At 37.5% G+C, this 27,342-nt stretch overlaps 1 protein-coding gene across 2 annotated transcripts in view; it reads right to left on the reverse strand.

The window, feature by feature from the left end:
• Positions 1-27,342, reverse strand: part of SPAG6 (sperm associated antigen 6) — a 36,876-nt gene that overhangs the window by 7,517 nt on the left and 2,017 nt on the right. Inside the window, exons 3-9 of one of the 2 annotated variants that reach the window (XM_027695640.1) lie at positions 18,301-18,467; positions 14,636-14,819; positions 7,854-8,059; positions 6,808-6,981; positions 4,289-4,441; positions 1,814-2,005; positions 496-612 (exon numbers count right to left, since the gene is read on the reverse strand). In XM_027695640.1, coding sequence (XP_027551441.1) covers positions 496-612; positions 1,814-2,005; positions 4,289-4,441; positions 6,808-6,981; positions 7,854-8,059; positions 14,636-14,819; positions 18,301-18,467 — 1,193 coding nt within the window. Of the gene's footprint in view, positions 1-495; positions 613-639; positions 1,017-1,813; positions 2,006-4,288; positions 4,442-6,807; positions 6,982-7,853; positions 8,060-14,635; positions 14,820-18,300; positions 18,468-27,342 lie in introns of those variants that run through there. The other variant, XM_027695641.1, reaches the window with a different exon arrangement.

Below are 27,342 nucleotides of genomic sequence, written 5' to 3' on the forward strand. Positions count from 1 at the left end.
AGATGAGAAAAAATTTGGGATTTTTACACTTAATTGAGACTGAAAATTAATGAGGATAAAAGTAGTGAAGCCTTTATATTATTGTAAAATACCTGACTTAAGTCACTCCTGTACAGACAGCTTGTTCTTTATCTAAAACAGATGTGACTGGGATTTATGTGATACATTGGCTCAGTGAAAATATTTGCACATGAGTTAATATTCCACTTAATCTCAAGAGGCAAGGAAGAAAAAACCACCTTGCTTATAAGCAACTGTTTTCCCACTCTTAGAATGAATTATGGCAGATTCCAGATGAAACAGTATCCAGCTGTATCAGACAAAAGAACAGGATGCTCCAAACTGCTTTTGAAGGGAATGCTTGAGGATCCTTAAAGAAAACAACTGTTAAAGAAAACAACTGATAACTTTAGAGACTTCATCTTTGGAAAGATAATTTTTTCCCATTTAGCAAGGAACCTAACATACTACTCATTAAGCAGAGCCTTTTCTTACCTTACTAAACTGCCCGATAATATGTTTCATAATACTGGGAGGGGCATCATGCAGCAATGGTTCAAGTGCTGGAAGATGCGTGCATTTCTGAAGAATGTTCTTTAAGGCTTTTTTAGCCTATTGAAATGCAAAATAAAATTTCTCTAGTAAGACATCAATGAAAACAACAAGAATTCATATTATATATCACTGAAGTCTGATCAAAAAAGCAAATTGATCAGAATTTTCAATGAGCATTTTCTGAATAAAAACTATGATATCTATCAGGTCACTTAATGAAGAATCAATTTTCTACTTAGATTTATTAAGCCTCAAACCCCACAGTGCATCATATTATGTTATCTACAGTCAAAGTAATGGCAATTTTCCTTTGACTATAATGAAAGCTGGAGTAGACCGTTTAAGTAAATTGAAGTAATGTAATGTAATAAGAAAGTTAAATCAAAACACATTTTAAAAGATTGTATTTTAGAAGTGGCTTACTATGAGAGGCTGCTGGTCTGGGATAGCAAAGTGCAGTACTGTCCAGGCAAGGAGGGAAAGAGAGAGTGAAACAATTGTGCATTGGTGCTTAGTTTCTGAAAACAGACTCAATGTTGACTGCTACAAGCAGTAGTGACCTTCTTGGGCAGGATTACAGGTACAGCTAATTTGGCCTCAGTATTTTTGGGACCACTGAAAATTACTACAGAAAAGTTATTTTACAGATCTGGAATGTAATATTTCAGTGGAATGTACAGAAGCATAGTGCAACACAGGAGAGCATATCCCATTGTATTATACTCTTCAGTTGGTTCACTTACTGTTGCTCAAAAATACACTACTAAATTACAGCTCTACTAGCTACCACACAAGGAAGGCCCTAAACATGAACAGTTGCATATTTTCAAGAGCAGGGCTTTGATTAGCTGTCACAGTTTTATTATAATTATAATAATAAAAATATAAGAAAAACCACTACAGCAACTATAATATTTTCTACAAGAGTTTATACCTGCAAAAAGAAGTAGATAATTAGAAACAAGTCACAAGAAATTATAGCATTTATGGGTATATGCAACTCTGATCTAAACTGGGAAAAAAATAAGGGACTAGACTGCAGTGGCTGTACCATATGATTTGGTATGAACCATATGCACACCCATTAGGAACCAGCCAGTCCTAATAAATGACACACAGCCTTCAGATACCCTGGACCCAGGAAATCTGTGACTCGATGAACATCAATAAAAACACATATCATTTAGTAATTTTTAAGCACTTAAACCTCTTAATTACAATTAATTAATCACCCTGCAAATACTACAAATATACTTGCTTTCATTTTAAGATCTTCTGAACTGCGTGTGTCCACATAGATATCAAGCAATGTGGGTAGCACGTTTGCTCCTGCAACATGACGTGCATGCTCAGCAGTGTGTCTTCCAATCTGTCCCAAGGCCCAAGCAGCTGCTGCCTTAATATGATCTTCATGTTCTTCTACCAAGCAGGCACACAGTGGTGGTATTCCCTGTAGCATTAATCAAAAGCACAACCTTTACAAATGTAGACCAGGGAAGGACAATGTGAAACTGATACAGCTGGTTAGAAAATGTTTCTCTATTTACACTCTTCCTGTAAAAAACCCTGTAAGATAATGCATGCTAGTGGTGTAATATTTTTACATCATCAAGACTAGCAAGAATCTTTAACAAATCTTAATAAATATAGTTAAAGAAAGAGAAACAGATTCAATGTTCTAAGTCAAAAGACAGTTTGAACAAACATGCAAATTTAAGGGATAAAAGGAATACATGACACAATTCAGGCTGTACTGAGTAAAAGTTGCAGTTTTGTCAAACTAAAAATAAAATAATTTGAGTGCTTATGATTCTATGAAAGCAGTTTAAGACTATAAGGGCTCAATCATTCAGTCTTTCTTTTTTATTATCTACAGCAATAAATTTCAACTTATCAACCTCTTCTTGAGTCCAGTAGTTCATGTTTGACTCATCCAATCATTTTCAGAAAGGTTTCAACTCTTGAAGACATCAAGAGATGGAGAATGCCATCACACATCCAGTTGTTACTAAAGTTCTTATGGTTTGGATCACAGTCTTTATCCTTTCTCCACGGCTACTTACTTTATGCTAAGATGCTTCAACAGGAAACATTTCATGCTACTTCAGGTAAGGCAAGGTTACTAAAACTCTACCGCAAAAACCTTCTTTCTCCATCCCATGAATCTTTTTTAGTGTTTTCTGCACACTTTTCTGGTTTTGATTTGATTTGGTTTGGTGGTTTTTTTCAAGTCTTTTTCAAATACAGGGAGCATATCCACTACTACTATTAACAGATTAACTTCTCTTTTCCAATAATGCTTCATCTTCCACTCTAATACCACTGCAGCAGAAGACCACAATGAAGTGTTTGTCCAGTATGATCCCAAAAATCATTTTTCAAAATTCATCCTTTCCAGGTTAGAGTACAGCAGAATAGAGCTATCACTTTACATCATAACATCATCAGTGTGTAACTGCATGTGGTTATGCCACAGTGCATTTCTTTTAAATGGTTCCAGTTTACCAAGCCCTGTCCTCAGCACTATGTACCACTACACAAGCTTAGTTTCCCCTGAAGCAGGTTTTTTAATGGGCTTTGGGTTTATTATTATTGCTTTTGTGGACCATTCATTAACATATTTAATTTCATGAAAGTTTGCACAGATTCCTACAAAAGCTCTCACTGCGGTTCCATTCAGTTACGATAGGAATCATTAGTACTCTTCAAAAATTTAACACTTAAAGGCTTCCTCCTGAACTTAATCCTGGATTCATCCCACCTAACGTCAAGCACTCAACAGCTGGAGCATATTTGCTCTAGGCATCCTGAAAGTGGAGAGACAGACACATCCAGAGAAGGGACTCAAGAGAGGGCAAACAAAATGTGTCTATTTCTTTAGTTTTAAAATACAGAAGAGCATTTTTGATCACTCTTACCTTCCCTGCATACTATATGTTATGTTGTAGCAATTTTCAATTTTTAATTTGCATTCCTACTAGAAGACATTTCTGTTCCTCCATTTTTGTTTTGTTGTTTCCACTCATACAGTATATTTTAAATTACTGACATAATGTGTGAAAATGGCCCAAAAATGTTAGTGAAAATATCTCCTTCCTTCTGTCATTAGTTAGTATGATTTACATCAGACTATTATATCAGGCACTAATTTCACCTATTGCAAATATTGCAAATGCTCTCCCTTGTATATCATGGTCCAGCAGATTTTATTTAAACCTGAAAATGTATAGCTTAACTCATTTGAAATGTTACTTGTACAACTGAATCAAACACTAGAAACTGAAGTCTTTTCAAGTTTGAAGATTTCTGTTGCAAGATACTCTAGTGGTACTAGCAGAGTCATGCTAGGGCAATGAAGAACATGCCATTAAACATAGTTGTCTCAAAAAAAGGTTTTGATGTAGCCACAAATATTCATTTTAAGAGGAAGTAGACTATAGAAATTCACTGGCTTATTTTCTGTACCCATGCAATTGCAACACAGAAAAATCATGCATTGTAATACAAACTAATCCAGGATATTTTATAAAAGGATCAACGTCATAAGGACACACTTTGATCAGGTTACCACATAATTTCGGTCATAGCAAGCAGCAATATTAGGAGAAAGTGCATTCGTCAAGAGCAAGTATATAATCCTGTCACAAAATATATCCTCTGCCAATGTTAATTTGTATCTCTACCTCAGAATACTGCTGAAGAATTATACAAAGACAACAAAGTGATAGCTAACCTTGGAGACAATCACTGCCATTGACAGGTTCTCCGAATGAGCTGCTACATAACCAAGCATCATGATGCCAGGCAGTCTGACAGTCCCTCTGCAGCTGCCAATACAATCAATCACAGCAGCAACTCCGCCTGAATTTACTATAAGCTGTGAAAGCTGAAAAGATAAACAAAAGAGATTAGATACTGTGAAATATCAACAGGCATAAAGCACTACATTAGAAAAGTCTTTTAATGTATTGCTCCTAATTTACAAAATAAAGCTGGAATAAGAGCAATGTATCATACAGACTGTTGGCAACCAAGTGCAGCATGAAGTTTTCAGGAATGAAGCTGATTTGCTACGGTGTTTTTGATTGACTTTACTGCAAGGAAATCAGGATTCTGAATTCGTTATGCTGTATAGCATGAATGACATATTCTCAACTCCATTATCATACACAGAAGAGATGTGCAGATGACAGCCTAATACATGAATGATCATGAAGATGCACCTACTGAGCCAGTTCCATACTAGTGCCCACTCATTCCCCAGCTAACATCATATGTTCTGTGCAACAACAGAGGGAAAGGCCCACTCCTCCTCTCACCTCCATTCTCTGCAGCATAAAATCCTTTGTGAATCCTCCCACTGAGGCATGAAGCCAAGGACAACTGTTCTGGATGTGCAAAACTGACTTGGGCTGCACCATTTTGCCATGTTAGAGTACTCTGAGGGAAGTGTCCAGGGAACACACTTGATGGGCATTGGAGTCTGCCCCGGAATGCCAAATTATATAGCCTTACTTATAAATGATAATCAAGCTATCCACCTTGGTTTTTTTCCAAACGGTATCACTTCCCACATCACTTGAGGGACAGCAGTAGAGTATGTATGATATCAACAATGCATAGAAATTATTTCATATTATGATTATTTTCTTCCATATTTTAAAGTATATCCCATTTTCCCGACAGATTCCAAAGCAAAAGAAACATGTTCTTAAAAGTCAAAATTAAATGAACAAAACTGAGGCAAGTAAATTTCCAATCCAGCTGATTTCTATAAACATGAAATTCACCTTTTCCTCAGAGCCTTTAAAAGGGGATTGTTTCATTCATGAAACAGCCAGATGAAATTTGCAGTTATTACTTAGGAAAAACTGTTCACATGATTGTGAACTGCAGCCAGTGGCAACCAAGTCTTACATCTGGACACAGTCATGTTCACTTGGATGTACAGAGAACACTCCCCACTGCTCTGTCCCTCACCCCTTGCTGTAAGTCCCCCTAGTGATGACCTTCACATGAATTTTACTGCATATGCAGATTGAGAGCTGGGATCCAAACGCCACGAGTCTCAAATGACATAGCCAAGTCCTCTAGAAATGTCATTTGCCAGTGTGCCTCTGCTGCAACATGTGTTGCTTGAACAGAGTTGCTCAGAGCTGGACAGTGGTCACTGTCACTCTGAAGTCAAACATAGATTGTGACTTCCCACTGGGAGTCACTTCCTACAGCTCCTTTGGAGAGCTGCTAGCATGGCCAATTCCCCTTGCATGGAGGATCCAGTGCTAGCAGCTCTTCTGACTCTACCTGCAGTCTTGTGAGTTTGGTCTCTGGCTTTTGACTCCAGTGTCCCCCTTTGATAATGATAATTTCTTCACTTTTTGAGGAAGTAAAGTTGCATTGCCCATGAGGTGCAGAGAGAAAGCAGATGTGCCAGGACTGTAACCTTTAATCACCAGCTTAAAGAGTGGCAGGCTGAAGAAACAGCACAATATACATGTTTAAACACTTCTCAGTTGTTAAGCTAGTATGATTTTGAAATGGCTGTGTTCAGCATTAGCGTGTTCTACAAATACATTGCTTGTATTTCATTCCAAAGTCATATTTAGAGCCTTTTAATTATCTCTATGGTCTGACAGATTAACATAATTATAATTATTTGGTTTTCCTATTTATTTCGTATTGACTTTGCCAAACATCCCCACCTTCCTGTATCAGCTATTGGCAAAAACAGTGCAAATGCTGACACTCAAATTACAAACTTAAGCTAATAACAGAAACTACCATCAGTTTAATAATAAATGAGAGAATTTTTGACCTTCAATGTCATTGAAAAAATAATTAAAATGTGATCCCAGCACCCCAAAAGATTTTTAAAAAGACACACACCATCTATTATTGTTACAGGATGATCATGCAATTTATTAGCTGGTATCATGACTTCTGTGAGGCTTTTCTCATGATATTTTTAATATCTAGGACTGACAATACTGTCAGCCTAGAACTCCCTCTCTGTGCAGATATCTCATAGAATGAAGTAGGTAGGTATACATTTTATGATTCCCAGTTTCCTAACTCAATTCATATTCAATACACATCTCATAATATCAGCAAGCATTTCCATATTTTCCAATGAACATGCCAAACAGCTATTTGCCCTCCCTTTCGAAAAGCAAATGACAGAATAATCCTGTATTTTATTTAAAGTGTAAAATCTAATGATATGACCTTGTATTTGCATTTTCAAGGTTTTACCTCAGGCGAATGCTTTGCTATCTCTCTAATTAAAGTTGCACCATTTTTCTTGACATATTCATCTGAGTCCTTCAGGCATGTGAGCACAACTGGGAAAATTTCTGCTTCAACCACCAACTCTGCAAGATCCACTGAATGCTTTGCTATTTGGCTTAGAGCTGACAGCACCTGACGCTAGTAAATAAAAATTGTTATAAAATCAATAGTATACAAACATCCGACAACACACACTCCCCCTGCACACAAAAATCTATTGCATCAAGGAAAACAAAGCAGGATAGGGAAAACAATTACAGCTATTTTACAATTCACTGAGTCAATTCATGCACGAATATAATGGCACAGAACATTCGCTGGTTCCTGAATAAAAGTTTCTCTTTTGTTTTATTCCATTCAAGCTTGCTATGTATTAAAAAAGAAAAAATATATATATCACATTTAAAACTTTAATTTAAAATTTAGTAAAATCTACAGAAAATATCTTTATTTGCATAAGTTGGATCTGTCAAATCTTATATTAAGGATTTTTATCTATTTGTTTGAAGTGGTATTTTTATGTTGCCTTCTGTTTCTGTTAGAGTAAGACAGAAAATTTATATTGAGAAACAATTTTTTTATCCATTAAACTCTAGTGATTAAACCTTTGACAACAACTACTCACATTAGATGGTACATTCTAAAATACAATACATTTACTATTAACTGGTTTATCGTATAATCTTAAGTATGCAAAACCTTTTTTGTAACTGAAATGTGCAAATTTTATCTATTGAAAGTATCTGTTGCATTCTTTATATACTATGTATTTCTAAAAAAACCCATACTGTTCACTTTAAAGATTAATTTAGCTGTTCCTTACAGAGCTGCAGTTTTTATCCAGTAGCTAAATTTGTGAATATGACCAGAACTCTTTGTCACCATCTACGTACTTACATTTTGTTAACAGCCAAATCAAGAGCTCCTAAATAAATATGCACATCAGTGTCTTTGATTCAGTATTGAGTAATGACTGGTATAATGGAGATTTTAAAAAAAATTAAATGTACCTTCAGTTTAGCATCAGGGTTCAGGATCATCTGAGCTAAGTGAGCGATAGCTCCTGCATCCACTACTGTCTGTGCTAACTCTGGAGAATGCTTTGAAATATCACTGAGAGTTGAAGCAGCAATCCTTTTCAAAGCAATTTCTGGCTCCTGGATACAGAGCACTAAAAGAGGAACAGCGCCTGCCTCCACCACAGCTTGTGACAGTTCTGTAGGTCCAAGGAAAGTAATTAAGTGAGTATGGGTGACTGACCCTTGTGCAAGCCATTTTTCACCCTGACAGATACAGCAAAGGAAAAAGGGGAGGGTGTAGTTCACTGTCTCGACATCTGCATTTCAAATCAGCCCTCCTGGTTTCATAAACCGTGTGGACCAATCCACAACTGAAAAGAATGCAGGTCAATAGATGGACCCCCATTTACATGCACACATTTGAGGTAGATTAGGCTGAAATGGTTTGTTATTCTGTTTTCTTTTTCTTTTTTTAAAGTAAGCAGATGTCAGCTGTTTAAACCCTGGCTATTCTACACTGATCAATAGGAAAGCATTTTATGCATGGCTAACAACAACACAGAAAGCCAAAGTACCAAAATTTTACCGACCACCTAATTAGAGAGCATTTTACCCTCTTTAAATGATAAGCAGATATTAGCATAGATCAAATGCCAAAAACAAAAATACAAAAAACATATATAAAAGATTTATCTTTCATAAAAGATTGGGAAAATGGAACTTGCTGATCAAACTAGTCTTTGCTACCATACATGGGATAAGACAGAATTTATACTTTAATGACATGAAAATGTTATCAGGCACAATTAGACAAATGAGAAATATCATCAGTGAGATATTGTGTGTCTGAGATTAGCACAATATCCTTAACTAACTGCACCTTATATTAAAAAAAAAAAAAGAAAAGAAAAAAAATCTGAGCATATGATTAGCTGACATGGACAAAAATTACACTATTAGAAATTCATTAGCTCTCTCTGTGTATGCAGCATTAATCACAGTCCTAAAATGAGAATTACTGAATATCAGAAGCAAAATTCATATTATAGCCAAGCTGTGCTATTTTAAAATAGTGTTGAAAAAGTGGTAAAAATCATAGGGGATTCAATAATCTATTAGGTTCTTCATTCAGTTTTGCTACACCTTATTACGCATATCCATTATTATCTTTAACATTTATCTTGACTTACAGTACCATGGCAACATATGGCTGTTGTATTTCAAGACTCTAACTTAGCTTTTGATTTATAGTCCATCCATAAAGAGATTTTCATACTAAGAAAAATACAGCATACTTCATTAAATATACATAGACTAATATAGTTTTTCATGAAATCTGTAAGTCATGTCATCATTACATTAATATCCAAATAACATTCCAGACCAGATTTGTTTTCAATTAGTGAGTTACAGCCACACACTGCAACACATGTGATAAGTCAAATATTTACACTATGTATGTTATTTTATGATATAATATTTTAAAGAAAATATAAATATTACATCACAACATTATATTAAATAATGCAGTAATTTTAGACTAATACAAAATTAACCCTACAAGGTTCACTTTTCAAATAACTATTTGACTGAAAATTTAGCATGTGCATCCTCAAAATACATACAAACCGTAAGATTTCAACAAAACTCAAATGTTGTATCTTCAGTTTTACAAATTTGAAGTGAAATGTACCTGAAATGTATGTAAAAACAAAATCTGAAAACTAGCCACTGTCAGCTTTTCATAGAAAAAAAGCTATACTCGATTTCTTCAGATTGTGTTTTGATGTGTTTTGGTACACTGACCAAGTGGAATACATTGTGATCTACTGACCAACAGTTCAGATTAATCCATCTGTGCCTCAGAAGCAACTTCACACCAACCAACTCAGTTGCCTCCAGTCTGCTAGGAGATGCTAATATCAAGAATATGAGGTCAAGAGGGACATCATACTAATTAGAAGAATGGGTTTCTTTGAAGCCTTATGAGCTAAAATCATGAAGTTCAAGCAGGGAGAGAAAGAGCGATACTTTAAGGTCACAGCTACACCCAGGCATGCAAAAGTAGCCATAAAAGTTATTTGAAAAGAGCTAACTAAATCTGATTCAATTTAGATCAGCTCTTGCTGTTAGAAGTCTGATACCATTTAAATACTGATGGTTACTGTTGGTCATGGGTAATTAAATGGTTGTTCTTCCAGTGGTGTTTATAAGGTTCATGGCTAATAACTTACCACATGGAGGGCTGGACCATGTGTCAAAAGACAGACAGGTTGTAAATGGACTCTCAGAAAAACAGAAAAGCTAAAGAAAAAATGAAAATATAGAACTTCCCATGACATTTCCCTGCAAACTCAGCCCAAAATTACATATCTAAGTCTTAATGATTCTATTATAAATTGTAATTCTTCTTTTTTTACCTCAAGAAAAGGCTCAATTAACCTTGCTACTTGGTAGAACATCTTTAATGCAGACTATACACCAAAGGATTCATGGAACTTTGCCATCCAATTACAAACACAGACAGAGGTGGGCGAAAAAAATGAAGACTGAGGAGCTAGAGGAGAGAACAAAGTTGTCAACAAGAAATTTTTATAAACAAATATTCAGCCAAAAAAAATTAAATTTTTGTAATTTGGAACAAATTACAAAAATACTTTCCCAAATACTATGCCAAGGCTGCATTATAAGGGCAGAGACAAGACCGATAGCTGAAGAGGAGAAAGGCAGCAGAGAAAAACTAATATATGAACCTCATTTAATTCCACAGAAGGTTTTGAAAACCCTAGGCTTGGAACTTCATTTTGAGGTACAGCCCAAGGAACCTGTCCAACTACATGATGATAAAGTTCAACTCCCTCCATGAGTGAAAGTGCTGAGAAACAAGAGAATTAAGGCTTAAAACCAACCATAAATTAATTGCCTTTGCCCAGATCAAAATAAAGAAGATTTTAGCAAATGGAGACACTGCAGACAAGACTGAAATGGATGTAGAAGAAAGACTGATAAGATAGTCTTTAGAGTTTAAGATGTCATCAGTTCAACTAGAAGTTGTACTAGGGTTGCACTGATTTGTGTCAATACAAAAGTACTCATCAGGGACTAAGAAATTAATTCAAAGTAAGTTGAGACCTCGTCATGAGTTTATGTGATCAGGACAAGTGGAAAGCTAACAAAGAGGAAAGCTAACAAAGAGGAGTGAAGATCCTAACTACATACCCACTGAAATCAATGGGAAGTCTTATAGGATTATTCTAAACTGTTTTAAGGTGTTAAAAAAAAAATACTAACTTTAACCAATGTTAATATGTTGGCAATAATAGTATGGATAAAGTAAAAAAGATTAGGGAAAAAAGATGAGGGTAAGAAAGTGAATATGCAGGTAGTCCCAGAGAAGGAAAATTGGCTCTGAACAATATCACATTCGTATAGTGGAGCAGCAGCAAAACCTTTGGTCGGGAGCAAATGCAAGTTTCAGTTCAGACCAGGGTTCTCAAACAGACTCTGCTGTGGTAGCAGGTGTATCCACAGGAAACAATGTGTTTTAACCAAATCAACCACCAATACTGTATTTTTCTGAGGACTGTGTGACCAGGTAACGGCCACATAGGAAGACTCTAATCCCCACAAGTTGCCCAAAGGCTGCACTTACAAATCACAGGTTTATGGAGGCCACTACAATCACAGTGCTAAAGATTCCAATGGAACCAGTGGGAAAACCTTTCATCAGGAGAAGGATGGAGGTTAGGCTCAAATCACTGACGAGCTGAGAAACCTGGTCTAATCTTGTAGCAGACGCTGCTTAGAGCAAGAAGCTAGACTAGAGACCTCCCAAGGTCCCTTCCAAGGTGAGCTATACTATGAACCAAAGTGTACCACTGTATGAGAGAAAATGAGCAAAACTCTGCTCTCAGCAATATGGTTGAGTATAAATAGTGGGGTTTTTTTGGTTTCCTACCAATTTACAATATACTGAAACAGGTGTGAGACAATTAATAAATTACACCTTTAATGTAGGCAAAGAAAATGGAAAGCCAAATTATTTGCATACTTCAAACAAAAGAATTTTGCATTTTAAAAGTAACTGAATATGGTAAAGTAAAGTTTACAAAATATTTTTCATGGACTTGATGGTATTTACGGTATTTCAAACACTTTACACTTGTTTTTAAACACAAATACTAGAAATAATGAATGGCAAAATTACAGCACACTGATCTGTACACTTTGGAGTAAGATCAGCGTCTGAAATTCATCTCAAAGATTAATTTCTCCTCTTCAAGAAAGAGGAGAACTGCAAGAGCAGTTCCTAAATTTTGGAATCTGACCTGGCAGGATTTCTGGTGTCTTGAAATCTCATGAGATATTTGTTTTGACCTAAAATCTCACAAGCCTTCAGGAGACATCTGTTCACAGAAACAAAGAGATTGTTGGATGAAGTCAGTACAGAACTTTCTAAGCAGAGAATGTTTCCATCAGGAAAAATAAACAAAGAAGAAAATCCTTGATTTCTCAAAATGGAAGCCTTTTCATGGAACATACATTGAAGTTCTTAGACAGTAGATTTACCAGATCATGGATGGAATTTCTGATTAAAAGCAGAGAGACCCTCACCACTGCAAACAGTTATCGCTGAAAGCTGGGAGCCTCTGATTGCACTTAGGAAGAGAGAGGTTCACATCCTACCTAACAGAACTGTCTTTCACATACACCCCAGAGATATGCTGTAATTATTGAACTTTTCTTGCTGGGCCAAATAAATCTCCCTACCCCCCAGTTTTTTCAAGAGAGAGAAAAAAAGTCTCAATATTATCCCAGTTTGGAACTGAAACAATTTTTGAAACTGAAAAACCTTTTATGGGTGGGGAAAACCATTTCACACCCAGCTTTATTTTAAGCTGCATTATGTGTCCACAGAAAGTTAATGACAAAAAATTATAACTGCCAAATTTTGTCAACGTAAGCATTTGAGTCTAATCCAGAGTTTCTTGAACAGTAAACACCAGATGTTGATAACAACAAGTTCACTTATCTCTGTATCCCATCTCCAACAATATCCTGTTGCAAAGGCATACTTGTAGGAGTGTAAGAAACATACCATACAGAGAGTGATCTTGTCTCAGTATAGTGCCTCTACTTTCAATAATCATTTTAGAGACTTCCTGTGACTGTGTTATAAAGCAAGGTAAATCCCCTAAATTAGCTGTAGTTGGGCAGAGGAAGAACAATTTTTCCAGGGATCTTTCGGTGGGGTTTTTTGGGGGTTTGTTTGTTGGTTTTTTGGGCTTTTTTCACTGATTGCATCTAGTGATCTGTCCATGTCCTCATGCTTGCAGCTTGGTAGCACATTTTCAACCTAATTTCTGAAAATGCTGTTCTTCTTGCTGTCGTAAATTGACATAAGGTATGCACCCATTCACCATCAGTGAATAAATTATTCATAATCATGGAATAAAAATTTGTACAAAGAATTTGTTGTCTTCAATACTCCCACATCACCTCCATCTTTGCAAACAATGCTGTCACAGAGTGAACTGGATCACCCTAAAGATCCATCAGCATTCATGCAGTGAATAGCATGAAGGGTAATTGAAGTGAGTCAATATTGATTTACTGACATAACAAAACTGCAGAAATGTTTATGTTAAGAGTAACAGAGACACAGACACACTACACACATTTACACAAATGAACACTTTTGGTATTTAAATAAGTATATTTCAGATGGAAGAAACAATTATTTTCCACCAAGGGTGGGATTCAGTCCTGGTGACCAAAAGACAAAAAGATCTTTACCAGAGAGGTGCCCCAAGAATTAATCTGTTCCCCAGAAAATGCAGTCTGTTAGAAAGGTGCTAACAACTTTGGAGACTGTCTCAGCACTTTAACCCTGAGTGGGAAGGGGGAATCCCTCATGCCTTCTGCAGTCCAACAGTCTGTATCAATTAAAGAAATAAAATCACTTTCACAGTCTATGTACATTTTAGAGCCAAGTATAAAACCATGAGTTAATGTTATGATCCTAGAATTAGTTTAATTTTAAACAATATGAACCCTAGCCATTTCTCCCACCCCTTCCAGACAGCAGTTTCTTCCCTCAGTTCTTTGATTCATAGCTCTAAACTTTTACTTGAACTATATAAATAGCTGGTAAAAGAACTATCAACCACGTGGATCAGCTTTTAAATAGGAACATGACACCGCCAGTGAGTTATACAACTGCCTGTGAGACAGCAGTGAACTGCTCAATATTGGATTCCTAGGATCTATTCCTGACTCTCAGAGAGGAGTGTGGTCTACTGGCTAATGATAATATAGTCACTGCAATGAATTTGGCCTATTTATCCTGTAAACACTGCTGTAAGCTGAATGAAACTTGCTTCTCCCTAGGCTTGCCCATTCCACTATGTATATAAAGTAAGAACTAATGTCAAGCAAAAGAACTTTGTTCCGCAGTAACACTCACACAATACATAAAGATTCAGAAATTTCTTCATGAAGATGAATAAAGCAGAGTGTCCTTTCTTGGCCACAGGCCAAACACATCTCCTCTTAGAGCACTTCTCACAGCCAGGCACTCCTGGTGTCAGGTATGCCAGTTTCCCACAAAAGGTACAGCATTGTAGGAATGGTACAGTTACGTTAGGGTTTTATCCCAAATTTAGAATTTTATAACAGAAGAAAAAGCATCTTATTCTATTTATCAAAATCATGCAATTTATTATAAATATCACATAACATTAAGCTGAAAGATAACATGTGAAACTTGTTACCTGGATTGTGTCGGGCAATATAATCAAATGCCCAACATGCACCTTCTTTGACTCCCGGGTCAAAGTCTTCCAAGCAAATCACCAGCGTTTCCAGTGCTCCACTCTGAACTACTGCCTGAGCTAGCTGTGGAGAATGTTTAGCAATTGCTCTTAGCACAAATGCAGCTGTTTTCTTGTAGTAACGCTAGACAAATCAGAAAAAAACAAAAACAAACTTTCACTAACATTAAGTAGTTCAAAGCATAATATAGTACAGACGCGCCTAAATTAGACTTTTTTAGTAGCAGCAATATCTCATACCGATCCAAATCAGGACCACTAGATATCACACAAACAACGAACCTACAGTTCTTTGAGACAGCTCACGATCTAAAATCTACAGTAAGTGCATAAACAAACAGAAAAAAATGAGAGGGCTAAGAGGATATGGGGAAAAGATAATAGTCTAGATAAGTCTGTTTGTTCAAGTGAGTAGTGAACGACAAGAGCTGCAAAAACAATAGCTCTTAACATATTTAACCAGATTACACAGGTTATGCAGGGCAAGCTCCTAAAATAATTCTACCCATCTGTGATACTAGCAAGGTTTTACAATTTCTAATGCAGATACCCTCACAACATCTCTATGAGAAAACAATGTTTACATTTACAAACAGGAAACTAAAAGCATTAGATCCAATAAAAGGGTTTAGGATCTGAATCCTGAAATGCCTAAAGTCCACAGCTAAGATCCTGAAAACCCATCCCTCCAACACCCAATACTGAATGACCCTACGTTTTGACCAAGTAGCCTGCAATTTTACTCCTGCATGTGTGCAGAAACAGCTAATTTTGTACAGGACTAAGCACTTTGGCACCTCTGTCATAAGTGCAAGCAAGTCTAAGCTCTTGTCTCAGTTCTGTCCATCCTCCTCAGTGCTGGACCAAATACATGTTTTGAGCATGCATATTTAATATATGACACTGCACAATCATGGGATTCCCATGTAAACTGCAGCAGTAGTTGTAGTTTCTTCTAAAAGCACAGGTAAAGTCTTTCACCAAAAGTCACATTTCAGTCTCCTCCTGCAGTTTCATAACTCTCATTGGGGTGTGGAAGCTGAACATTAAGTTTCTTCCACTGCCTTATAGTTTCAAAATCTAGAGCCTGGATAAAGTACTCCAGCCAGAGAAAACTGTGTTGTGAGACAGCTCTCCTCCCTCGTGAAGGGCAAAATTCATAGCAGTAGGTTACTTCTGTCCCTATGTCCATGTGCCCAGAGTATGGTCTCCAGCCTGGCCATTGACAGATCATCCCTATGGACAAGCTCTAGAGGACTCTTCCTCCACATGCCACCTGGCTTTGATCTCATCCTAAAATTATTGATTCTCCCCTGCTCTGCACAGGGAGCCTGGGCACTTTATAGTGCTAGATTCCTACTGTCAATATACCCAAAATTTAAACAATGCAAAGCCCACATCCCTTTTGGATCAAGTCCAGAAAAACAAAGAACCACGTGAGTGCTTTTTTGCATCCTGTAAGGTGCCCAAACACCTTCAAAAGTCTGATCTAAAGCACTAAGGTATGGCAACAAAGAAATACCTGCAATGCCCCACGGGAAGCAAAATGGACCCAGGCCACTCCCTGGCCCTGAAGGAAGGTGACACAGCATATCACATTCATCCACCTGAACTCCTCTTTCCTCAAAGCACAATGGCCTCGTCTATGCTACTGGAAACTGTCCCTGCCTTGTGTTATCTTTAAACCATGTCCAGGCATTGTTGAGTAGTCTGATGGCTGGCATTGGCTAAAACCACATCAGAGAGCCTGTTAATGATTAACAAGCACAGTCATCTTCCAGCGTTCAAACACATGGCCTTACCTTCCTTAGTTTACCAGTAATGATATAATTCCTTAATGCCAAAAATCCAGTCTTCTAAGTTAAGGCCTACAAGCAGGTACATTAAATATAATTTACAAGCAAAGCATTAAACCTCATTTAGGGGGAACAGAAGTTAAGGGAAACAGAACAGAAAAATGGTCAAATTCCCAGATAATTTAAGGTACCCCAAGTTTTGATGAACTCAATGGAGCTATAGTTGTTTTATATCAGTCTATGTCTGTGCAAATATGAGTATGTTATTTCTGTTAAGTAATTGTGCTCCTGGCAAAGAAAAACACTTCTTTGTTTTTATTATTCAAAACACATTATTTACAAACAAATCATATTCACAGGCAACAGTCAAAACACACTGTAAAACCGGATTTTGCTCTGTTTAATTGATAAAACATTGATCTGGGATGTGACTCTGTAACTGTTCTCCATAAATCAGCAGAAACAGTATTCATTGTGTGCTCAAAGAATCTCATCCTTAAATATAGATGTTGATACATTAAGATTGAGTGGAATGGAAATGTTATTTTTGCCTATGGGAAGTAGCAAACTGTATGCATTGCTAAACTCTGCATGAACTGGATAATGAGTTTCACTTGCTCTCAGTCACCAAGGCATATTATGCTTTCCATGACCTCAAACTAGTCTTGCTGCTGCCCCAAGTAATTCTGAATTACAGCTATCTGAGTGTAGTGACAGCATGGGCAGTAACATGGAAGAGATAAATCAGCTAATTTAGTGAGAGGTTTGAGTTGTAGCGGGGGGATAGTTTCCAAACCAACACAGAGGGTAGTTGTGTTCCGCTTCTTCCCTTAAAAATAGAAATAAAATAATCAAAATGCTTATAAACTTGTCTAATTAAAACCTTAACTTTCTTTCCATACTACACCAGTATCTTGCCATCAAAGTTTTTCTTTAGGTTTTTTTTCCCCCATGATTAATGATTCTACATGCACCAAAAATATGCAATGAGTACTTACATCTATGTTTTCCTCAAAAGATTGAAAATTAAAATATATAGCTTTCCAAATTGTATTTCCATTTAAAACCTACTTCTAAATCAAAAGTACAACCTTAGTATGGCCATGATATCAGTGCACTTAACTCTCAGCTGTCTCTCTCCAGTTTTTAGGAACCTTACTAGAATGTATTTCTGTTAATCTAGGTTAGCATCACTGGAAAATCAAAGCTGGAGGAGACATGGAGCTTGAAGAAAAATGTGTAAGAGGGAGTAAAAGAGACCACCAGATGTATTTGCATTGCAATTGTGACTATACTTTCTTTGGTTTTGACAAATATGAAAATGAAAACCTTTCAGTATATTTTTCTATGCCAGTGGTTTGATATTTCTCACGCTACAAATTTCCAAAAGCCTATGTTCGGAGATATCAAATATTTCATTACAGAAGTTCAGGTTTTTTATATGTATTTTACAATTGTCTGGTATTATTGACAAATCCTAGTCAATTACCACCCCAGCTTTCAAATTGTCTCATTTTTAACGAGGGAGCTTTTACAAAGCATCACTCAACATTTTAAAAACATTTCAGTGCAATGAATGTATTTCCTATAGTGCATTAAACAGTAATACGATATTTTAAAGTCAAGCTTATTCGAAGTCAAACTTAGGCACACAGTGATCTTACAGAGGTTCAAACACACATGCTGCTCTGACTTCAGAATATTTAATGTCATATTAGAATAACAACAGATGCTGATACAGAAAGATTTCCCCTTCCCTGTGCAATACTTAAAAAAAAAATATTACTTAAGAAAACAATCATGCCTTACATTCTCCTCAGGCAATGAACGCACGAGCTGTGGAAGAATGCCTGCCTTCACAACTGCCTCTGCCAAGTCCACATTATAATCAGCAAGTCTCCCGAGACCCAAGGCAGCACTCTGTCGAACACTTGGGACAACATCCAGCAAAAGAGGTCTCAGCAAAGACACTACACCTGAGTTACAGCAAGAAGAAAAAATCCCATTTGGTAAGCAGAAATTTTTCTAAACATTTGCCTTTATTCACAAAAACCTACTCTTCCAGGTAATAAGAACATGTAGGAAATCCAGGTGTTCCGCTGAAATGAAGTTGGCACTTGGATAGCACTGCTGACTGTTTCTGACCATTTTTCATAGGTACAAAACAATTCTGAAATATAAAAAAGTCACAGGTAGAAATAAGCTGTATTCAAATATCTGTAAAATACATGTCTTAAAGTTTACACAAGAAAATAAGGTATATTCAAACATATATAAAATGCATGTGTTTACATATTCATGGGAAACTCCATCCAGAGGTCCTGGTGAGAAGACATTGTCTTGTCACTCATTTATCATGCCAGCAGAACCTCTCATTGAATTACACCAAATTACATTTCATCTGTTATAAGCAATGACCTGGAGACCAAAATTCACACTATATTATACTCCAGATAGAAGAGCTGAAGATTTTCTTATCATGTTATTATTTATGATGTGTTTCCACTGATGAGTTCACAGTGTATCAGTTAAGCATAAAGAATATGAAAGTATCAGCGAGGGGAACTATAAGGAACTAGAAACTGAATTACTGGATAACAAAATGGTAAGTAAAATGGAGCTCAAACAGGAAACCCAACCCCAACCTTTTATATGCAGTGATGGACCCCAAACAGATTACTACCAACTGGAAGAAAGCTCTCAATGTGAGAGCAGGCATATGGAGATACCAGCTCTTGCTCAGTAGCAGAGAAGAAACTTTACCCACAGAAGTACACAGGGTGCTCGGGATTATCTGGAAAGGGGTAGAGGCCAAAGCAGAGACCATCAGTATCCTACATTTAATACCCTCCAGTAGAGCAGAACTGGAAAAGGTTCAGTGAAAAGCAACAAGGATGATCCAAGATGACCAATCTGTATCTGGAAGCTCATTCTACAGTTAAACTAAGGCTCTTCAATAAGGATAGAAATGAGATTCGCTTGGTTAAATAAAAAATGTGATTTGTAAGGTCTCGGAAGGGAAAATCACTTGTATTGTGATTCTTCAAATGTGCTCTCCCTCTACCAGCCAGCTGCACGAATTAACACTTTAGAACTTTATACCTCAGCCAGAAAGCAGAGCTCTCTGAATTCTGCTACAACAGAATACTGAACTCTCAGAGCTACACAGATTATCTTCATATCAGCTCTCTCAGTCCTTTCCACTACATTTTTTTTGGTAACAAAAGGAAAGATTTAGGGCTCGTGTGGTTATTAGCAGTGAGCAAAGGTCTTTTGGTGTGACAGTCCCACAACAGGGGATCATTGCCTAATGGAAAGTAACACCCAGGTGTTCAACAGGCACACCATGACAAAGAAAAGCTGAGGACCTCAGAGCAGGGAATAGTCCAAAGGGATGGAGGCTATAACAAATTACACCCATAGAATACTTCCATATAGAAGGACACTGAAAAGGAAAAAAAAAAGTAAGTTCAGCAGCAATATAATTCTCACCTTTATTTTACATCAAAACCAATTGCTCCAAGAAAGAAGAAAATAACCTAATAATCTATATATGGCTCTGAAGGAGCTGGAAGAGCAGAGGCGGAAAAACTAACCGTGGAGGCCATGCTGCCCACTAATGAATTTGTGGGAAAGTCAATACTCCAGACAAAAGCTGCACTGTCATGGGAGGTATAGCCTCCCAGCATGTTCACAAGTCAAAATAAAACAGGTCTCAGGGGGGCACACAGTAAAAGAAAAAAAGAGAAAAGTAAAATGAAATTGTGATGTCTAATAGCACTACAGAAGCACCAAATATGGCTCTGTAATACGCATTAATTGAACATGTACGTGTAGGACCTATGGAACAGGTCTGCAATGTAGCTGGCGCCTGCTCACACTTCTGTCAAAGTCACTGGGAGCTGAAAGAGGCCTCCTGTGTACAACTGACAAAAGACAGATCCTCCAGTATTGTAAGATCAACATGAATGCACTTAGCACTTTGCAGAAGTCACTACTTCAGAATGTGGTCATCATATTGACATCTTCTCACAAACACCCCAAATAGCAGGTATGGTCTCATTAGCAAGTTATGCTTCACATAAAAAATGCACTAAGTACTTTATATGACAAATTAAAAGTAAAAACAAACATACGAGTTGGGGCCAGCACTGTATATCACCTATGATCTTCTAGTAAGTCATCTGCACCCTCTGTGGGAGGGCATTTCTTGTCCTTCCCTCTAACATCAGTTGCATGGTCAAACAGCTGCTGAAATTCCTAAGGGAACCTCATGCTTGCTGTTCTGACTCTGTGTACACTGAAGGTATTTCAGTAAAGCAGGAACAGTTAGAAGTAGTTCACTTGCATTTAGTGTACACATATTACATTTGAGCCCTTGACTTGATATAATATGAAACAAGATTATTTAATAAATTTAAAAAAGGAGAAAAAAATTTCGTTTTATTGATACAAAAGAGACTGTTAGAAGTGGTTGATGGAAACAGAAAGGAACACTTCAGTGTGCAGTGTCCTGACCCTAAAAAAGCCAAGAGCCTGATGGCTGGGACATTGAACCAGGATGTGTCCAACTGCTAATGTCAGTTCTGGTGATGGTCTCGAAATCCAGTGAAATTTAAACAGACTAGAATCACTTTACCCAGGAGCTAGGTCCGGACCATGTGACATGTTTCCGGTCTTAATGACATACCTACACACTGCAAAACGTAAAACCACATACAAGAAAGTTTACACATACATATGCTTTGAGTTGTCCCAAATGTGAGATTTATATAATTTGTATTTTCAAGATTAGTTGATACAGATTTCACTTTTAGAACGGGGTAAAAAGCCTTGAGTCTGGAAATGTTTCCACGCAGCATGCCTCCCCTTGACCAATACCATTCATTTCATGGCAACTTTGTAAAGTTATGTGATAACATTTAAGCATCAGCACAAAATGTTCTACTGCGAATTATTTTAGCTGGTGCAGCTTAAAGTGAGGAAAAAGATGAAACATGAAATGGGAGTTACTGTTTGAAGAAAGGGCACAAGAGGCTACAACAAGGTTAGGAAAAAAAACAGGTTTAGAAATAATAGCAACTGTGCTGATCCTCAAGGAGACTATATTTTCTTAAAATGATGTCTGAATGTAAGAGACATAGCGAGAATTTTCGAGGAACAAGACAAAGAAAAATCAATTCCTGTTGTTGTACAAGCCTTATATTGACATCAAATTAACTGAGAATTGAGAGAAGTGCATAGGCCTAGATTATGCCTGCGCATTGAACATAATTAAAAGCTTTTACCTTTACTTTCCACCTTCTCTTAAAACCATTTCTTCCTCTGTGTTGAAATGCTATCCATCATCTCCAACTACTCTATAAGACCAAAGGCTTGAGCAGTTTTAACCATTGTCATGATTTCTACACCTTTAGCAAACCTAGTATTTCTTTCTTTACAGCACTTAGAAAAAAAAGAATTAACTCTGAGAGCATGGAAACAGCTACACAGATTCTATAGTCTCCACTAAAACACCCATAGGAAAGATATCCACCTTCCCTTCTATGACTTTTGAAGATAGTGCTGAAAAGGGCAGATATGCCTGAAACAGGATGAAGCTTTCCAGCACTGGCCCCAGCCCAGCTCTTTCTCCCAGAGACAGTTGTATTTGGTGAGCTCCTCTATTTGATCTCTTCCTATCAACTATCCTGTCTACAGCAAAGTCTACCCCTCTTCTCCCAAGAGGTCCAAGCCAGGAATACTATCAGCATTTTTAATTAAATTCAAATGTATCTAACGTTATCTTAGAGCGGGAAAATAGGCAAGAACCTTCCAACAACTTCCTTTTACTTTACCATTCATGAACAAGGCTGTACAGATCAGGGAATAACAGTGTCTTGCTGCTGAAACTTTAGAACTCTTAGGTCTTCTTCCAAATAAGTCTGTTGTGACAAAAGTAGGAAATTCATTAACTCTAATTCAAAGGCAACCACACACATAGTAAACTACAAAATAAGGCATTTAGACCATTGGATAAGATTTGTTTTGGAAGAGTTCCCACTAGCACTCAGAAACTGAGTAACAAAGAATTACTGCCAAATATTCTCTCTTGCATCACAGAACCTTGATTGACCTTGGGCAAGGAACGATTCCTCTTTCTATCCTCAGTTTCCCACTCAGATTTGTTTTAAAGAATGACACACTTTAGAAGCTGAATCACACACTTCTCAAGTGGAGCTGTTATGTACAGGCCTGATGTACTTTCCTTTAGCAAGTAAGTGCTGGCTGCTGCCTATCTGGGAAAAAAAAAATCAGGGCAGCAGCAGGTTCCAAATTTTTTTCATTTTAAGTTTCTGTAGCCAAACAAATAGTCACTATTCTGGAGAGAGCAATCTTTGCTTGGTCATTTTGATTTCTTGGGGAAAATCACCTGGAATCCATGCAGAATACTTTTACCCTCCTCCCATCCCCATCAAATCCTTGTCAAACTTGACTAATCACAAAACAGAGACACATCACTACATTGGAAATTCTTTCCATTTCTGCACCTGAAGATGACCACTCCTACCCTATTTTCCTTCCTTAAAGGAAAGTTTATTTCTGTTTTAAAATGTGGAGTAAAGTCATTCTACACTACTGCTGTTTCTGGACTCCCTCTTGTCTTGAAGATTCTATCCTTCTAATTTTTGTTTTGGATCAAAGATAACATCACTTTTGTTTGCTACCTCTTACATTAAGAACATTTACTGAGCTAACACTGGCACTCATACATTTATCATATCAGCTTCATTTTTCAGAGCTCCTCATGTCAAATTCAGCTGATTTAACAAGGAAATACCATGGAAATTTATTTCTGCCTCATCCCAACTCCGTATCTTCCATTACCCTTTGTTAGAAGCAGCAGAGCAGTGAGTTTTAAGTCTCCTCCTTAAAACAAATTTCTCAGAAGAGTAGTAAGAGAAAATTTTCACACTCACTCATCTTGACACAGCCTCTTCCAGAGACAACACAGTACGCATGCCTCAAGTACAGATTCCTCAAGTGCGACTCGCCATGAGAAAGGACTCCTCACTGCAACAGCTCCATGCACAGCACAACTACAATCCTCCAAAGATCAAAGGGAACATGAATACAGTTTGGTAACAGAGACTCTGGGTAATCAAGTAATTCGTACAGCAATTACCAGATGGTGTGGGACATAATGCAGATTCGGTTTGACAGTATGACTGGAGATTTCTGAAGGACTGAGGAGCAGTAAGTTTCTCCTCCTTAGATGCCAGACCCTGCTTCTACATTAATGAAGCATAACTAATCCTGTTCCAAGAGGATGAATTTCTGAAAATACCTCTCAAGGGGGTATTAGTGGCCACCACACAATCCTACACAGACACACTAAAACCAAGGTGGTCACAAGGAGCTGCTTCTTTTTAATGGCCACTTGTTAAGATGAGACTGAAGTTTCTAACAAATTCCAGTTTTGACATTTTACTTGCAAATCTCCAAACAGGACAAGAGGCTGAGAAGAGGAGGAATCCTGGAGCAGTTGAGCTTCCATTTCATTGAGTTACAGAAAAAGCCAAGTCCTCCAGCTTCAGCTGCATTTACTTTCTCCTTTCATCTCTCTCATACTTTCCTTAATACACAGCCTCCTTCTTCTCTTCATCAGGTACTACCATGTCATCAAGCCTTGGGGAAAGCCACTCTCCACACCCGATCTGCTACAACTCCCAAGACAACCTTTTGCCTTTTATGCCACATTGCGTACTCCTCTCCCACTTCTCCTGCCACCGATGCTCAGCAAAACTTTTAACTCCAAATAAAAATAATTTTAAAAACAAACAAACAACCCTTCCTCAAAAACCAAACCAACAAACAAACAAAAAAACAAGCAAACAAAAAAAAACCCTGTATGCATCCTTCGCAAGAGAGGGCACAAACCCCAGTGTTGAAACTGGCTACATGGGAGCACTGGAGTCTGTTCATGCAAATCCATATTTCAAGGTCCAAATGCTCCCAGTAAGCTTTCTATAAAGTACTATGCTATCAAAGCACATTCTTTAACATTATGCAAAATGTGGACCTATATCCTAAAATCGCTTCTCAGAGTCTGATCCTAATTATACAGGGCCAAGTGTCCAACTATCACATTCAAAAATGGTACATTTAAGATATGTACACTAGAAAGAAAAGTTGATGGGCAGAAAGACTCAGCTGGAGGAGGGGAAATAGATTTGAACAATAATAAAGGTTCCTAAAACAACTCCAAAGACGTGGAAATATAGCTCTTAAAACCTGTCACCAGTTAGCTCTGAAGGCAAAAGAAACCTAACACTGATGCCAATCACTCTTTACTTACATAAAAACAGACCACAAAGTAGGGGACAATCTGCCATGCTACAAGGGTTTGTGGTGGAGACTCAGTCTGACTCAGATGAGCGCTGCCCCCAAGCTATAGCCTCTTGCCAACATGGTGAGGAACAGATACAGGAGGAAATGCTCAGAGGCAAGGAGAGGAGAGGGCTCAGTCCTGGAGTATAAGGCCTCAGAAGCAGCTTGATACCAGGCATAAGGGAGAGGAGACCTGGGCTCAGGGTTGTGGGCTGATGGAGTGGAAGGACTGCTGGAAGAGACTCACTGGGAAAGGATCTTCCTTTACACTGACATTTTGGAACGTTCTTGGAACCCTGCAGACTGCTCAGCATGGTACGGCAGAGGAACAGCATTTGAAGTTATCTGCCCTAGATGATAAAACCACTGCAACAGCAAAGAGAAGGGAACCCAGGCGCATGGGGCCCCAGCACACAGGCTGCTGTACCACACAGCTTCAGAGTTCTTTTTCCACATTCTGTACTCAGCTTTCCCTATGATTTCCACAGCTATTATGCTTAAGAATGTGACTAGCCCCAAGAAAGGGGTTAAAGAGCTGATCTTGTAATATCTTTAAAGTCAAAGGCTAAATTGCAAGACTAAACTGTTTCTTAATCACAATGATGGCCTTAAATAACTTACATATTAAAATCAACATTCTCATCACCATATATTCTAATACAAAATAAATAAATAAAAACCAGTACCGTCAGATAATTCAAAAATGAATACTCAGATGTAATTCAAGTCTTACTCTAAGTATTAAACATGAATTGTAAACGCCTCTAAAAAAATCAAAACAAAATGCTATTTCAATGAATTTCACTGCATTTCAAAAGGCAAAGAAGAATTAGACCCTCGGTGACTACCACTCTTAGAAACATATTAGAACCAGCTCAGGCTTTCTCCTACATCTTTTAAAAGACAGACAGCTGCCTAAATCTCAGAGCAAGAAAGAGAACTCAAACTCTCCCAAGTTCTGCCACTATAACCGAAAATAGTCTGTTTCTAGGATTTTAAATTTTGGAAGTGTGAGGGGGTGTGGAGCTGAATAATGCATTCTAGTACCAAACTTCACGAGCAGTAGCTGCCAAATGAATAGATTTATTTTTAAAGAGTATGTTTAAAACTGCTACTATCAAAGTAGCTTCTCCCATTAGTCAACAGGCCTCCAGAAACAAGATTGTCATTGTTTCACGTGTATATTTACTAAATGGAAAAGTTTTAGAAGTTTTGGAGGAGATTTTTTTTCAAAGAATCCACTAATTAAATGTTCAAATGACAAACCCTGTAATTACTATTCATAGTAGGATTTTAATAATAAGAAACAACTTTATCAGAGCCAGCCAGAGAGTTGGAAAACACACAGGAATGAGTTCCAAGACAAAGGAATTTCTCTGATCATTCCTTGAACACCCCTGCCACCAGAAAGCTGTTAAGCTCCCAGGCACTAACCCCCCAGGACATTCCTGACCAGGACAGAGCCAGTGCCATGTAAATGTGTCAAAGTCCAGGGACAGATTCCAGTTCCCTGGTTACAACAACTTTGAGGATTTCTGCTCAGTGGGAAAAGCAGCTCCAGAACTTCATGAGAGAAGAGAGATGCCCTGAAAAAAGGTGAGTTTCCTGTCGGCCCTCTCTGACCTTCTTTCCAGCTTCCCAGCAGTTTTCTTTACAGGTCATACAATAACAGTACCTTAAGGTTTCTCAACAGCCAAGCCAGTGTAAGTAACTCCTGCCTCTGATCCTGGCTACTTGCTCCCCTCCAGGCTGCAGTCTCCAAATTTGCAACAATACCACTGCTTGTACCTGGTCTAATACCACAGAAGCAGGGCTTATAGCGTAGTAGAGAATTACTTTTTCAATACACTTCCATCTTTCCTGATGTTAACATGGTGTCCAGAACACCTCCATAAAGAATAAGGTCTCCAACTAGTATTTATTTTTCTTATAAGACATAAAATATTTAAAAGGAGGACTTCTAAAATGGGATCAGATGCTTTATTCCTTGAGCACCAATCTTTCACTGCTGCCAGTCTGAATTCTTAAGGGCTCAATTTTGTTCCAATTCAAAAGTCACTGTAATCTTGCCTTCTGTGCCAGCCAGCAAAATGCTAAGCCCTGACAACTTTTGAGATCCAACAAAAGAACACTGCAAGGTGCCCCTGACTCCTATAGCTAATATAAAATGACAGCAAAGACCTTCCTCATCTTCTTAAAAGAGTGATCTCCATAAGGGATGGCTAGAATTCCTATTCACCAGAATAAGAAACAAGCCCCTCAATCACTTTATGTATGGATTTATACAGAGATACACGTAGAGACAGATATCTTTCTTAAATCATTGCTCCAGCGCTCAAGACCATAAAAGGTACATCAGTGATGTGCTAGACAGCTATGTCTCAAAATATTTGTATAAGGGTTTTAATAAAAGAACCAAATCACTTCTATTTAGTGGGAGGTTTAAAAAAAAATACCTAATCACATTTGATTTAAGAGAAG

The sequence above is a fragment of the Neopelma chrysocephalum genome, unplaced genomic scaffold (assembly GCF_003984885.1).
Source record: "Neopelma chrysocephalum unplaced genomic scaffold, ASM398488v2 Primary Assembly neopelma1_102, whole genome shotgun sequence".
NCBI lineage: Eukaryota > Metazoa > Chordata > Aves > Passeriformes > Pipridae > Neopelma > Neopelma chrysocephalum.